The sequence below is a fragment of the Castor canadensis genome, chromosome 8, assembly GCF_047511655.1.
Source record: "Castor canadensis chromosome 8, mCasCan1.hap1v2, whole genome shotgun sequence".
NCBI lineage: Eukaryota > Metazoa > Chordata > Mammalia > Rodentia > Castoridae > Castor > Castor canadensis.
Genome location: NC_133393.1, coordinates 158,471,857 through 158,487,251, shown reverse-complemented (window position 1 = coordinate 158,487,251; position 15,395 = coordinate 158,471,857). Strand labels below are relative to the sequence as shown.

The following is a 15,395-nucleotide window of genomic DNA, read 5'->3' as shown; positions in this document are numbered from 1 at the left end:
GGAGATGATCAGTGCAAGTTTGTGTCCAGCTGCCTGCCAGTGGGAGGCTCAATCACTGGGTTTGTGTTGGTTTGGCTCTGTGGTCTTTTGTTAGCCTTCAGTTTTCTGGGGTTTGAACCTGCAGGATGGGGACATAACCTGCTGTGCAGCTTAGGAAGTGAGGCCCCAGTTCTCAGCACTGGGGCCTCAGCTCCCTGCTATCCCCTAGTGTCAGGTCTTGTGGGTTTCCTGGTGTTTGTCCAAAAGACATTTGCCAAGTCTCGTTTGGGCAGAGGGTCTCCCAGTCTGGTGGGCAGTTAGGGCCTCTGGCTACCCTCTAAGCCTTCTGTGGGGAAGATGGAGGGCTAGGACCTGGGGAGAGTGCCCACTGGGAAAACTGCTCCTTGTATATTGTGTCCTCTCTGGGTATGACTTCAGGCAGGCACTGGTTGACCATTATAGTACGCTGTCTGCTGAGGCAGCTCGTCGAGAGCAAAAGGCACTGTGGAAGATACAGAGGCACCGTTTGGAAAATGCACGGCTTCGTTTTCTCCTAGAAGATCAGAAGCTCATTCAGGTATCACGGGTATAGGTGGCAGTTCTTCCTGGGCTCCTGGAATTGCACACAAACCAGTGTGCCTGTGGAGTTGTCACCGGTTTGCAGATGGTGAGGAGCTGATGCTTGACGAGCACTTGCTGTGGCTCAGTCATTCAAGCCCTGACTCAGTGCACATGGGCATCAGGGCTGATGGCTTTTGTGTGACAGGTGTGGGTGCCATGTGGCAGCGGGGCTGGGCTAGGAGCCAGCTCTGCTGATCACTGTGAAGCAGCTTCCTCTTGTTCTGACTTAAATTTTAGGGGTTGCTACAAGACACGGCTGAGGCTGGCCAGCCCGAGGAGCCACTGAGTGTCTTCCCAGGCACATGCTCCCAGGTGAGAGGCTGCAGCAGGATCTAGGGATCTGTGCTGAATGCCGGGCCTGATTGTGTTCCCATGTCCCTTGGTACTTGGTATTGGCCATGGTTGCAGGGACACAGGGTTAGATGGGTGGAAGGAAATGAGACCCAGACTGCGTCCAATGTGTGTTTCAGGTTACATCTCTGGGCCCAGAGCACCCAGGAAGAGGTGGTAGCTGTGATTCAGAGCCTACAGAACAGCACTCAGCCCACAGCCCAAGCATTTTGAGTGCACCAGCACCACAGCACCTCGAGTCTCTAGCAGTGGGGGCTGGTGGCCCAGGGGCTGGGCAGGTGGAGGGAGTTGGATCATTGTCTGCTGGCCTCAGCATCACAGGCTTCCTGCCCACGGACTTGGAGGCTGAGCAGGCTGTGCTGGATGGTGGGGCCCCACCCCTGGAGGAAGCACTACAGACCATCTACTCAGACCTGCCCCCTGTGATGCCTGGGGAGGTACCCACAGCAGCTGGCATCCAGCCTGCCCAGCCAGAGTATGATTTCAGTACCATCCTGAGGCCAGCTGTGGCCAACTTGCCTTCACTAGGGCCCTTCCAGGCTGTTGAAGGCAGCCTGGGCAATGAGGAGCAGCCATGGGGGGATGCACACATGAAGCTAGATGTCCATGACACAAAGATGGCTCTGCCTCACCCACACCCACTCAGGCACATCACTCCTGAGGACGGATGCAGCCAGCCCATGGAGCAGCTCCTTGGGCACCTGTCAGGGGCTGCTCTTCCCATAGAGGGCTGTGCTTCTGGAATGGCTCCCTGCAGACCACGGTGGAACATCCACGGACACGTGTCAGATGCCAGCATCAGGGTTGGGCAGAATGTGTCAGACGTGCCCGTGGCTCCTCGGCCACGGTGGAACATCCACGGACACGTGTCAGATGCCAGCATCAGGGTTGGGCAGAATGTGTCAGACGTGCCCGTGGCTCCTCGGCCACGGTGGAACATCCACGGACACGTGTCAGATGCCAGCATCAGGGTTGGGCAGAATGTGTCAGACGTGCCCGTGGCTCCTTCTCGGCCACGGTGGAACATCCACGGACACGTGTCAGATGGCAGCATCAGAGTTGGGGAGAATACGTTAGATGTGGCTCCTTCTCAGCCACAACAGAATGCCCGTGGGCACATCTCTCAGTCACCGGTGATTCCTGAGGTACCTTCATCAGAAGCCGAGCTCAGCCCGCCCAGCCCCCACCAGAGTCTCCCTGGCCACATGTCCCAGTCAGGCCTCAGTCTTGAAGCACAGAGCCCTGCTCTGGAACATGAACCTGCAGACATGGAGCCTACCCTTTGCACCCCAGGCCCAGGCAATACAGAGGGCAGCCTTCTGACCAAGGCCCCTGCTAAGGCTGAGTCCAGCACCCTGGGAGACAGCATTCCCAAAGGGCCAGGTCAGAGGGGCAGCCAGTGGTCAGGGTGGGGCTGTGCTGCCCACAGAACCTGGGAGGTGGAGTGTGTGGAGCTGCCCTTGGGGCTCCTTGTTTGTCAGGACACGGGGGTGGGTCATGGAAGGACTGCCTGGGCAGGCACTCAGCCCTGATACCCATTTGTGTCCATTCAGGCCAAGGGAGGAGTGGGGACACTGACGATTTCTCTCCAAGTTGGCCTACAAACTCACAGGTCAGGGTAGATGCGGCTTGGGGGCTTGGGAGCATGCAGAGTGGAAATGGCCTTTCTGCTGGATGGGGTGGTGGTTCAAATGGTGGTGGAGTGGAGCAGTGTGTTGGGTGGGGAGGTGGTTTGTTGAGGTTGGCCTTTTCTCAGGAAGGCACAGCTGCTCCAAGCAGCCCAGGCCCTGGTGAGGTGGTAGATGCAGACGCAGAGGCTGAGGCCCAGCGCCAGGACGAGGAGCAGGCCTACCTGGCAGGACTTGCCAGGATGTACCATCTGGAGCAGTACCCAGACAGCTATGAGTCTATGTGTGAGTAGACCAACCACAGTGGGCAGGCAAGGGGAGCTCTAGGCCTGTGTGTCCCCAAGCCGCAACAAGTCTGTTTTGTTCTCTACAGCAGAGCCTCCTGTTGCCCACCTGGTAAACCATGTTCTTCCCCGGGCCTTTGCCTTTCCTGTGGATCCCCAGATCCAGTCTGCTGTGGACGAGACTGTGGTGCAGCTGAGTGAGCTGCTGACGCTGCCTGTGCTCATGAAACGCTCCCTCATGGCACCACTGGCTGCCCAGTGAGTGCCACTTGTCTGCCCAGCTGTACCCATCTGCCCTGTTCTGTCCACCATCTTGACTCCAGGCCCCCTCCCTCCACCCAGTGTCTCCTTGGTGAACAAAGCTGCAGTTGACTACTTCTTCGTGGAGCTGCACCTGGAGGCACACTTTGAGGCATTGCGGCACTTCCTGCTGATGGAGGATGGGGAGTTTGCTCAGTCCCTTAGTGACCTGCTCTTTGAGAAGGTGATCCTCTCCTTGACGGTTGGGGTGGGGCTGGCCTAGGGTATAGATCCGCTGCTGGACACTGCATAGCCCCTGGCAGCATGGGTAGCAGAGCTGCTTGAGCAGAGCCTGTGGTGACAGTCTCATGTCTGGACTCCTTGGACATCCCTCCCTTTTCTCAGCTTGGGGCAGGGCAGACACCTGGGGAGCTGCTCAACCCACTGGTCCTCAACTGCATCCTGAGCAAGGCGCTGCAGTACAGTCTCCATGGGGACACACCACATGCCACCAACCTGTCCTTTGCTCTCAAGTACCTCCCTGAGGTGTTTGCCCCCAACGCCCCAGACGTGCTGAGCTGCCTGGAGCTCAGGTACAAGGTCAGCAGCATCCTGCTATGGGTGTGTGGGGGCCTGTTCTGTGGGGGCAGGTGCTGAGTGGAGCTTTCCAAGCAGGTTGACTGGCCCCTCAACATCGTCATCACCGAGAGCTGCCTGAGCAAGTACAGTGGCATCTTCTCCTTTCTGCTGCAGCTGAAGCTCATGATGTGGACGCTGAAAGATGTCTGCTTCCACCTCAAGCGCACAGGTGAGTCCTGGCCGAGCCTGCCCACCCCTGCTTGGCTCAAGGCCGCGGCTCACCCTCTGCCCCCCACCAGCCCTGGTGAGTCACACGGCAGGCTCCGTGCAGTTCCGCCAGCTGCAGCTGTTCAAGCATGAGATGCAGCACTTTGTGAAGGTTATCCAGGGCTACATTGCCAACCAGATCCTACATGTCAGCTGGTGTGAGTTCAGGGCCCGGCTGGCTACGGTGGGCGACCTTGAGGAGATCCAGCGTGCCCACGCTGAATATCTGCACAAGGCTGTCTTTAGGTGAGGTGTGGGGTGCTTGGGCCTGGCTGTGCCCTGTGGCCAGTTCGGGCAGCCCACCAGCAGCCCCTTCCTCCCCTAGGGGCCTGCTGACAGAGAAGGCAGCGCCAGTCATGAACATCATCCACAGTGTTTTCAGCCTGGTGCTTAAGTTCCGCAGTCAGCTCATCTCTCAGGCCTGGGTCCCGGCCAGTGGCCCCCAGGGCGCTGAGCACCCCAACTTTGCCCTCATGCAGCAGTCGTACAACACCTTTAAGTACTATTCCCGCTTCCTCTTCAAAGGTGAGTCCGCCCACAGGACAGGACAGGACAGGACAGGACAGGACAGACCTGGGGGTGGCCTGATGGAGGGTGTGGCAGAGCCTAAGAGCCTGCTGCCCCCTAGTGGTGACCAAGCTGGTGAACCGTGGCTACCAGCCCCACCTGGAGGACTTCCTGCTGCGGATCAACTTCAACAGCTACTACCAGGACTCCTGAGGCCGACGGGACCAAGGTACAGTCACTGTCGGGCTGGGCAAGGGCTGGGGTCAGAGCCAAGAGACCAAAAAGACAGGTGTGAGAAAGCTGCGGCTTTATTTAGAGGCTTAGGAAACACAACTCAGCAAGGGCTGGGCCCAGTCCCTGAGGCAAAATGGACATGAGGGCTTCCAGAGCCACTAAGGGCCTGGCACTCTGCATTGTTCTCACATAAAGCAGCTGGTGCTGGGGCAAGTTGAGTGCTGGGCTAGGGCAGTGCTACCAAGTTGGCGTCAGACAGAGAGGGGTCAGGTCCTGACTGGACATCTCTGCCACCATAGAGAGACAGCCTGGAGGGCAGCCCGGCTTGTCTCGGCACCTCAGCAGCACTTGGGGGCCTCGGAAGACTCCAAGTACATGGGGGGTCACCGAGGCCACTATGAGGATCACGTCACACAGAGACCCACCGCCCACATGGGGGGCCTGCTGCTGTAGGAGCGCTGCTCACCAGCCTCCCCTTCAGGGCCTGTGGGCTCGGGGCCCTCAGCAGCCTCCCCCTCGCTGTGGTAAGGAGATTCCAGCAGCTTCAGCACACGCTGCACCTGAGGAAGAGCTAGGTGAGGGCATCTGGGGCCGGCCCTCTCCGGGGATGGAGCAGAGACAGGTGCACACTTACTTACTTACCTCTGAGAAGTCTCCCTTCTCAGCAGCCTCAATGGCATTCTGCGCGATGTAGTTCCTCAGGACATACTTGGGGTTGTGGGCGCGCATGATGCGCACATGCTCAGCCTGCCAGGCAGTGGTGTCACCAACACTCTCCCTGTCCTTGTCCAGCCGAGCTCTGGAATCACATCCTAGTGGTCTTTCCCAGCAGGAACAGCCCCCCTGCCCCCAGTCAGGGCCATCTGCAGCCGGCACCAGTGACCTTGTATGCAACTCACCTGTATTCTTGTAGCCAGGCAGCCCAGTGGTCACTGTTCCTCCTCCGGAGCTCGGCAGGGTTCAGCTGCTCTAGCCGTGATTGCTGTTCCATGCGCTCCAACTCCTTTGTGACGTTCGCCTGGGTACCGATGAGTGCAAAGAGCTGTGGGTTCGTCTGGGCCAGCATCAACATCATGGAAAGCTGTCTGTGGAGAGGCGATACAGACAGCACCTCAGCCAGGAGCAGCGGTGGGTGTACCCTGCCCTGCTGTGAGGCTTGTTCAGGTGGGCAGCAATCCAGGCAGATGCTGCAGGTCAGCTGGGGACAGAGACACCGTCTGCTCTATGGTGTCTCCACCTATATCCCAGCCAAACGCCAGTCACTTTTCTTTTGGACAGTCTCTAGCCTCCAGTGTTTAGTGCTTATAGGAGGGCCACTCATTTCCCACTAAATTCATTTCTGTGTGACCAGCCTGTGATTTTTTTAATTTGACAGTGTCAGCTACTACCACTTTCCTTGTCTCATCTGAGTGTGGGCAGCACTCAGCACAGCCCGCTCAGCCTATGGGATACAACGAGAGAAGGCAGGGGACCTGAAAGCCACAGGTCTTGGTAAACCAAAGCTATTTTGGGAAGCCCACCCCAACCCATAACCGTTCTGTGCCCAGCCACCCCCATGTCAGCATCCCTGACTTCTTTGTGACCAACACTACAGAGACAGGATCTGTCTGCCCCACCCTCAGGACCCCTCCCCCGCAACACACACTAGCTCCTTCTGCAGCACCCCTTCTGAAAACAAATTCCCAGACACTACCCACCGGGGATCCATCTGGGGTCGGAGGGCAAGCCTCAGCTCCTCCAGGGAGGCACACTGTGAGGTCAGCGAGGTCAGGAACTCTGCCAGGCCTGGTGCCTGTTGCTCCACTGGGAAGGAGCTCAGCATATAGAAGGTGTTTGTGAAGTCAGCACCTGGAATGCGATCTGCTTAGGTGCTGGGAGGCAGGCGCTGGGCCTAGGACTTCCCACCCATGAGTGCTGACCCTCATCACCAGCCCCATGCCTCAGCCACCACCCATCTGCCACCAGTCCCTGTTACTTTGCAGGTCATCTGTAGGAGAGGTTGACACCAAGAAGGATTGGAGACTGACACTTAGTCCTCACTGCTGCTCTGGTGGTCACAGTGCCTACCTGGGCCACTTGGCACATTCACTGTTTGTTGTGACCCTCAACCTGTTTGTTAGTCACTTGTGGTCACATGGAACCATGCAATCCCTATTTTTATATAAAAACACTAACATAAAATGAGAAGCCAGGCATGGTAAGTTGGCAGAATGGAAAAAGACATGATCTGGCTCCACACCGTCTATAAGACAGACAGACACTTGCTTTTGCAAACAGGTTGAAAGTGGAGGGAAGCAAACAGTGACCTAAAGAGGCTGCGGTGGCCATACAGATGCCAGACAAAACAGGCTTAGGCAAAAGCTAATACAGAAGGCACATCTATAATCCCAGCTACTTGGGAGACAGAGATCAGGAAGACTATGGTGACAGACCTTCCTGGGCAAAAAGACCCCATCTCAACAAACAAGCTGGGTATGGTGGATCATAATCCCAGCTAGATGAGATGATTGCAGTCTGAGGCCAGCCCCAGACAGAAAGTGCAAGATGCTTTATTCAGAATGTAAGACGAAAAATGATGGCAGGTATGGCTCAAGTGGCATAGTGTCTGCCTAGCAATCACGAGGCCCTGAGTTCAAACCCCAGTGTCACCAGAACAGCCCACACCATCCTTAATGGTGAAAGACTGAAAGCTCCAAGACCAAGACAAGAATGCCCACATTAGCACTTCTACTCAACACAGTACTGGAAGTTGTAGCCAGAGCCACCAGGTACGTTAAGCAGTGATTCAACATTCCCACTAACTGCAGACCCAAACTGAGAGTGGGGTCTAAGTGGACGTCTGTACACTCACTTTCAAAGCCACACTATGTACGATAGGCTAAGTGAAAACAGCTCAAGTGCAGTGTTGGCTAACCAAGCAGGGTCCGTCCACACAATGGGATATCACTCGACATTAAAGTAACATGGAGGAATTTATGGGCAGGACCTTATGCTAGATAGATGATAGACCAGTCATAAAAGGACAATTTCCTGTGCAATTTCCCTAATTTGAGGTCCCTCCCTAGAGTACTCAAATTCAGATAGAAGGCACAATGGTGGGTGCCAGGTGGAGGTGGCTGGGGTGTTAGTGTGTAGAGGGGACAGTTTCGGTTTGAGAAGACAATGGATGGCTGCACACTTAGAAATGGCTAAAAGGCAAGCCATCTATCTACCCGCACTGACGGTTGTGTGGCTCACCAGTCAGCTGCATGGTCTCCAGGAGCCTGGCCACCAGCGCCCTATCTTCCTGCTCCACCTGCATGAGGCCCAGCTTCTTGCGCATCTTCTGCAGGTAGTGCCTTTCGAACTCAGCATCAAACTCCTCAGCCAGGATGGCCTCACCCACTGCATGGGGCAGCTCGGGCTCCAGAGCCTCTGCCAGCTTCTGCAGGTTCCACTTGCACACCTCAGGCTGCTTGCTGTATGTGTAGCGCCCGGCATTGTCAGAGGCATTGCACACATGGTCAGGGTCATACCTGCCACACAGGGTGAGAGCCCAGTGTTGTCAAAGGGAGCACACAGGGCAGACCGCTTGGGAAGAGGGTCAAGGAGTCCCTGTGGGTTCAAGTCAAAGACCCTGGAGTACACTTCTGCCTACACACAATCAGCGCTACTTCGAGTACAGAGAGATTCGGTGGGGGAGAGGGGGGTAGTTGTAGCCCTCCCCATCACCACCTGCTCCCACCCCCACGCTCCATCTTCAGCCCAGCAGAGGAGGGACCAATTCTAAAATGCTGAGATAGCTCAGGCTTCTTTGACAAAAGCCCTCCAGGGGATTTCTGCTTCCAGGAATGGCTGACCAGGCATTGCTTAGAACTGAACACTGAAAAAGATGTATCCAAGCAGCACACATGCCAGCTGCTCCCTGCTCCTGCACCACTGTAACCCCTGAGCTGTTGGTATCCATCCTTGTCAGGCCAGTCCCTGCATGGGCAGCAGGCTGAGGAGGCCCACCCACCCACAGCCCTAGGCCCCTCACCTGTCCAGGAAGCCGAAGGGCCCGTAGTCAATGGTCAGCCCCACAATGCTCATGTTGTCAGTGTTGAGCACACCATGGCAAAAGCCGACACACTGCCACTCGGCCACCATCTGGGCTGTTCGCCGTGTCACCTGGGGCAGGACAGGTGCTGGTTGCTCCCTCCCTGGTGCCCCATCCACTCCCACCTGCCCTTACCTACCCCAGAGTGAGTCCAGCCCCCTCCTACCCTCCTTGCTCCTCTTTGTGCTTTGGGTGAGTTGATATGTGTGGGTCCTAGCTTCCGTGCATACCACATACCTATTATATGCTCACCAGTTTGGGTTTTTACCTAAGCCAGCAAAACCAGGCAACCCTGACTGAGGCTCAGGAGGAAGACCTCGTGGGAACAGAAAAGGAAGTATCACACTGGACCTGCCCGGGTCCAGGCTGCTATGCTCTGCAAACTGTTTTGCCATCTCCATGTTGGGTGCCAGGGCCTGGCAACCAATCCTGCTGCTCACCCAATGCCCTAACCAAAGAGGCTGCCCTCAGCTTTACACCAAGCTCCTCATCGAGTCAGACTGCCTGTGCCTTGCCCCTGCTCAGGCTGAGGATGCTCCCAGGAATCGGGCTTCACTGATGGAATGACTGAGGGTTACTGGATGGAGTAAGCTAATCAGACCACCCAACTGTGTTTGTGTAAGACCAAGTGGGAACTGAGGATTAATGTGTCCTAGCCAGGAACCTACATGGTGGCTATTTCTGCTGACCAGCTGCTCTGCTGCTGACCTGCAGGTGCTCCAGTTCAAAGCCACATGGCAAATAGGTCTGCACCTGCCCTGGCTGCAGTCAGTCCCTCAGTGATCTAATCCCTCTTAGAGAAGTCCCTGTGCCCTCTCCTCCCAGTACCCTGACCTAGCCTGACTCTTTCTCCTTTCTATGCCCACTACACGGGGCCAGATGAGGCCTACCCCACCCCACCCCACCCCACCCCACTCCATTCTGAATGCCCTGTGATAAGGACGCCATCAGATTACAAGTGGACATGTGTATTGTCTGTGGTGTGGGAAGGGGCCACGTCTGATACTGCTAAGGTGGACTCAAGCCCCAGCCAGGGAAGCCCACATTTCTCTCAAATCAAGACACTAAGTGGGTACTCCAGGGTGTGCTGGGTTGGGGCCACCACCAGCTCTGACCTGCACAGGAGATATCAGCACATTAGTGCTTCTGCCCACTCCAGTCCTCTCTGATGCTCCCCACTGGTTGGGCCTCTCTGACCCCTGCAGGTGTGCCCAGCAAGGCCACTGCATCAAAATGCCTCCATTTCTAAGGTCAAAGCCTGGCCAATGTGTTCACTGGCTGCCCAGCCCATAAGGACATAAGGGGTGAGAGGGCCTGGGAGCAGGAGGAGATGATGCAGGCAGAAAGGCAGGGACACTTGCCGAAGTGACTGTGTTTAGCAGCATGTGCTGCTCTGAGCCCCTGGCTACGGGGAAGACCACTGTATGGCCTCTACCTACTTCCCGGAAGAAGGCAGCACTCCTCTGCACACGGTCGCTGTTGCTCGCGTGGGTGGCCTGGATTTCAGGGTAGAAAGAGCTGATCACATAGTCGAGCATCTGGACTCGGATGTCATTTCGCCCCACACTGGGGCCTGCACGTCCTGTGTGCTCGTCAGTGGGCTTAAAAATCTCAAAGGATCCAAACCTGGGAGGAAGATCCCACAGTTCAACAGATCAGACAGGCCCAGTCCCTTGTGAGAAAAAGAAAAAAGAAAGAACCCATGGCTACCAGACTTTGTAGCCCTACAGCAGAAGAGCACCCTGGTTACATAAAGCTAGCACCCAGCAAAGTACAGTAAGGCTCTGAATGACGGATGCAGACACCGCTCACTCGGGCCAACTGCCAGCAAGCCAGTCCATTCCCACAGCGCAAGCAGGAAGCACACAAAGACAAGAAATGGCCACAGCTGTCTCCTTCCTCCCCCAACCCTGACTCCACAGAGCTGTGAGCACACCACATACCATGCCCTGGTGGGGACAAGTAGGGTCAACTCTACCACAGACACGGTATCTGCACGGGTCAGGAATAGTTCTTAACTGGGAGTCTGTCCCACAGGGACACCAAACATGTCTGGAAACATTTTGGTTGTCATAACGGGTTGCTACTGGCAACTAGTGGGCAGAAGTCAGGGATGCTGTGAACATTGCAGAATGGCCTCTATGCAAATGTCATCCCCACAGAGGTCAGAAAAAGCCAGAGACCAAAACAGCCTGATGTGCAAGTGGCTGGTGGTCATTAGGACACTGGTCAGCCTAGGCCTGCACAATAGGAAAACCACAAAATCACCCTACTAGCTGCCTCCTTGCAGCTCTAGTTCAGGTAATCAGCCCTAAAATTGCTGGATGCCAGATGGAAGTAACAAAAAGAACTCAGCTAATGAGCATCTGGGTCACTGAGAAGGAAGACCACAAGGACCAGAGCACACGAGATAGAATAGCACATTTATTTATGATGATGCTAAATGAGGCCTGTTCCTCGGTCAGTTGTCAGTAGCTCCTGTCATAAACTCCCAGGTACAGCTGTCCCTGAACCTTCCCAAAGCCTTCTGCCTCTGCAGTCCCTTCTCCCAGGTCACCTCTCAGGGAGGGGCTGGCATACTTATCCACACACAGGACGGAAGCCCAACCCAGAACACGACAGGAGTCTCCGCACTGCAATCCCTCCCAGTAGGCATGAAGCATCTACTCTGCTGACAAGCTGGACTTTTTGAAAGGCCAGAGGCTGGGTCCTGACCACAGCCAGGTGCTATCTCTCATTCATGTGCCCTACTCAACATTTTGGCCACAAGAGCATGGGTCTCTCAGGACTCTACAAGCAAGCGTGTGCAGACAGACCTGACACACCCCAGCATTACCTTATAAAAGTGGGAGCTATACGCAACACAACCGTGCATTTTTCATATTTTGGATTACCATCATAGAACACGTCGCGCACCACTGTGGACTCAGACGTGACACAGGCCCCGGCCCGCGTGGTGGGGATTCCCAGGTGGAACATGGCTTCGCTGCACAGGAACTCTCGGATGCTTGACCGTAGGACTTTGCGACCATCAGCCTGTCTGAAATCAAATAGAGAGGCCACTGAGCTGGTCAGGCAGGGGTTCAACACTCGTGTTAAAGTCCATTTCAGCCAGGCACCACTGGCTCACACCTGTAATCCCAGCTACTTGATCAGGAGGATCATGGTATGAAGTCAGCCCAGGCAAATACTTCGTGAGACTCCATCTTAAAAAACCCTTCATAAAAATAGGGCTGGTGGAATGGCTCAACGTGAAGGCCCTGAGTTCAAGTCCCAATAACACACACACACTAAGTCCATTTCAGAGGACTCTGACATTTACACCCCCCCAGGTGTGGCAGCTGCACAATTGGGCCCAGTCCCTAGCTCCAAGCACACTCTCAAACCTGCAGGTATTTTCATGTGTTTACAAAATTACTCTTAGAATAATGTACACATACACACCAGCACTATTTGCAGTAAAGACCAAGAATCCATGAGAAAGTAGGTACAAAAGTGCTGCTCACCAACGTGGCTTGCTGCTCAGCTCTTAGAGATGAGGGGTTGTGTGTGTTTGGCCCCAACCCAAGGGCAGACACCAAGGCCCAAGCAAGGGCAGTGGGCAGTGCTGGGAGAAACAGCTTTGGACACATGGTGCATGCTGAAGACTCACAGGAAACAAAACTGTGCACAGCCACATCTGCTGTGGGAGGGGCCATGCCATCAGACATGGCCTGGGGACAAGCTGAGGAGAACGACACTGATGGTCTTGTGCAGGTCTGTGCTTCTCTTTTTCTCACACACTAAGACTCCTCTTGTTTTAAAAGCAGAGCACAAGGGAAAAATGTTGGCAGCATGGGGCAGGGGCCACCTGTACATCCTGACCTCTAAAGACCCTAAACAGTGTGAGTCTTGGGCTATGTCCCTGATCTGGCCTCTGTGCCTGGGCAGGGCTGCAGCAGCGTCCAGCACTCCCTGGGGCAGGAAGGCAACTGTGGCAATTTAGAAAGTCCTCTCACAGGAAACAAAACAAAACAAAACCCTCCGTCTCTCTGGACACCTGGCTGAGAGGGGCCCAGGCGCACCTGCAGCCATAGATGTCAATGTGGTGACCCTTGTGTTGTTAGATGGACCTGGACCTTCTGCCCTCACCTGTGTCTCAGGACAGTCAACCCACGCACCCTGAAGGGTGACTGAACCCATCCTGGGCTGCCTCAGTCTCAGCTCCCTCTGCTTGCCTCCTGCCAGACTGTGCCAGGAACACTGCTAGGGTCTGACTGGCAGAGGTAACATGTCTCCAACGTCACTGCACCCCTTCCTGGCCAAAAGAACTGCTCTTTAGCTCAGCCAGATTTCATGTGTTTAAGCAGAAGCCAGAAGCATTCATGTTGACCTGGAACATGGGAAAAATGATCCTGACAACAAGCAATGTGTCCTGTGAGCCCTGTGAGCAGAAAAGCCCTCCCAGGCCTTCGCTGTGCAGTCATCCTACAGTTCTGAATTCTTTTGTGAACCTTGTCCTGGGCAGAAGGCAGGCTGATTTGCACGAGGACAAGGGCCCAGCTGTAGACAAGAGTCTGCCAGGACAGTCCTGTCCTGAAGCCTCAGCAGCTGCAGTAGGCAGGGGCAAGAAGCTACTTGCTCACCCCTAAAACCACAGCTCAGGAATCCAGCAAGCCTGGCCCTGAGTCTCAAATCTTGGAGAAGTGTTGAGGTCAAGGACATAGGGGAAAGGTGGGCCTGAGCAAGGGCTTAAGGACCCCTGTCCTCTTAAAGGAACAGTATTCTAGGAGACCTTGTGTCTGGAAACACTGACTAAAAACCTCAATCTTCTGTGGCTGGAGAGAGAGAGCTCAGTGGTAGAGTGTTTGCCTAGCACATAAGAACCACAAAATAAAAATAAAGCATTTTCAAACGGTACATTATTCTCACAAGGCTCATTTTTATAATTGGTGAAAAAAAATCAAAATGAAAAGATGAAGCTTAAGGACGTTCACAGAACGAGCAGGCTCCAGGCTGAGAGTCTGTCTGTCCATCGTCCAAGGGGCAGACACCTCCAAGCAGGTTGCTGGGGGATAGTGGAGTGGATGCCAGGTGGGGCTCAATAAACTTGGCAGACAGAGCTGAGAGGCTTGGAGACTGAGGGTTGATGAAGCACCCATTATTTTGAGGATCTGGCCTAGGAGATCCAGACCAGATGGAGCCTGGCAGGGGATGGTGGACATGTTAGGGGCTGGAAGGAAAAGGGAAGAGAGATATGAATTCAGAATGACCACAAAATGCCAGCTTACATGTATTTTTCAGTCATTCAACAGCACTGAAAGAATATGGACAAGTATATGAACCAGGTAGTAAAAAACAGCAACGGAGACATAAATGCTGCCAGTACACAGGAGGCAGGATGGTGTTGCGAAGAGCTCCTGGGGCCTGCTGTCTGGATCTAGACCCAGGCCCATCTTGGAACCATGTGCCTCCCACAGAATCCAAACACTGCCCTCTTCAGTGGGGATCAGGAAGGGCTGACTGGGGTGGCGGGTGAGGGGTGGAGGGTACTGGCCCCAGGGAGGGTGGGCTTTAAGAGCGAATGTCCCTCCCAGAGTTCCCCAAGGGGCAGGTTGGGGGCGCAGGGGGCCTCTGAAGGAACACGCGGATGCTGCGCGTCTTGGAGAAGCAGACAGCCCAGGTAGCATTTAGAGAACAGGTGCCTGGATGTCGGCCCATCCATCATCCCACCTCTGAGCCCTTGTCCCCAGCCCCAGGGCTGGTAGCCTCAGCGTCATGTGTGAAACTGGGTGCAAAGTCCCTGGCGTGTTTAAGAGAACAGCATGGAGAGCCTGGACAACTACCTGACAGAGGACGTTGCTGGATCCCCAAGCCGTGCCCGTCACCGGGGAGCCCGACCCGAGCCTCCCGCTCGCTCTCTCTGGCCACACGGTACTTCCCCGGCGCGGCTTCTCTGCCGTCCCTTTGCACGACGCTCCCTCCACGTCCCACCCTTCCACGAGACTCTTCCAGGCTGGCCCCGAACAGGAAGAAAAGCGCTCCGAGCACCCTCATGTCCGCCATCCCGGGTGCACCTCCCCGAGCCCCGCACCTGGAGAAGGGCGTGGGGCCGGCGCCCTTGAGCTGCAGCTCCCAGCGCTCGCCGGTCGCCGTGCACACCTCGCCCAGGTACATGGCGGCGCCATCGCCCAGCTGCCCCGCGAACTGGCCGAACTGGTGTCCGCAGTAGCAGTGCGCGGCCGGCTCGGCGCCCGGCAGCAGCGCGTTGCCGCTGAAGAAGAGCGCGGCCTCCGCCTCGGCCTCGGGCGCGGTGGCGTCCAGCCCCAGCAGCGCCAGCGCGGGCCCCGACAGTGCCACGAGGCGCGGCCCCCGCAGCGGGGAGGGACGCACCCGGCTGAAGCAGGCGCCGGGCACCGGCCGCGGCGCGGAATGGGCACCGTCGGGCCCGGGCGGCGGCGTCTCCACCGGCAGCTCGCGCAGGGCGCGGTTGTCGAAGCGCAACCCCGCCAGCCAGCGCGGCGCAGGCTCCATGGCGGCGGCCCAGGCGGAGCAGAGCGCGGAAGACCGAAGCGGGAGGCCGTACAGCCGCGGCCGGGCACTGCCAACCGTAAGCAACGCACCAAGCGAGGCCTTGAACGAGGCCAT

General features: G+C 56.1%; 2 protein-coding genes across 4 annotated transcripts in view; one reads left to right on the top strand and one right to left on the bottom strand.

Annotated features, from left to right (window-relative positions):
* The window catches only part of Tubgcp6 (tubulin gamma complex component 6), a 22,707-nt gene extending 16,670 nt beyond the window's left edge, over window positions 1–6,037 (top strand). Inside the window, exons 14-26 of one of the 3 annotated variants that reach the window (XM_020181395.2) lie at window positions 418–556; window positions 838–912; window positions 1,071–2,334; window positions 2,505–2,563; window positions 2,708–2,864; window positions 2,953–3,121; window positions 3,206–3,347; window positions 3,509–3,703; window positions 3,779–3,911; window positions 3,982–4,195; window positions 4,275–4,474; window positions 4,578–4,685; window positions 5,604–6,037. In XM_020181395.2, the coding sequence (XP_020036984.2) occupies window positions 418–556; window positions 838–912; window positions 1,071–2,334; window positions 2,505–2,563; window positions 2,708–2,864; window positions 2,953–3,121; window positions 3,206–3,347; window positions 3,509–3,703; window positions 3,779–3,911; window positions 3,982–4,195; window positions 4,275–4,474; window positions 4,578–4,669 (2,839 nt within the window). In that variant the 3' untranslated portion in view covers window positions 4,670–4,685; window positions 5,604–6,037. Of the gene's footprint in view, window positions 1–417; window positions 557–837; window positions 913–1,070; window positions 2,335–2,504; window positions 2,564–2,707; window positions 2,865–2,952; window positions 3,122–3,205; window positions 3,348–3,508; window positions 3,704–3,778; window positions 3,955–3,981; window positions 4,196–4,274; window positions 4,475–4,577; window positions 4,686–5,603 lie in introns of those variants that run through there. The other 2 variants (XR_002213456.2, XM_074084750.1) reach the window with 2 other exon arrangements.
* On the bottom strand, window positions 4,747–15,395 carry Selenoo (selenoprotein O). The gene is made up of 9 exons (XM_020181424.2): window positions 14,842–15,395; window positions 11,605–11,808; window positions 10,208–10,394; window positions 8,709–8,839; window positions 7,928–8,205; window positions 6,388–6,538; window positions 5,590–5,775; window positions 5,333–5,489; window positions 4,747–5,250 (listed from the first exon to the last, which is right to left on the bottom strand). The coding sequence occupies exons 1-9, from the start codon at window positions 15,393–15,395 to the stop codon at window positions 5,086–5,088; spliced, it is 2,013 nt and encodes a 670-aa protein (XP_020037013.2). The 3' UTR covers window positions 4,747–5,085.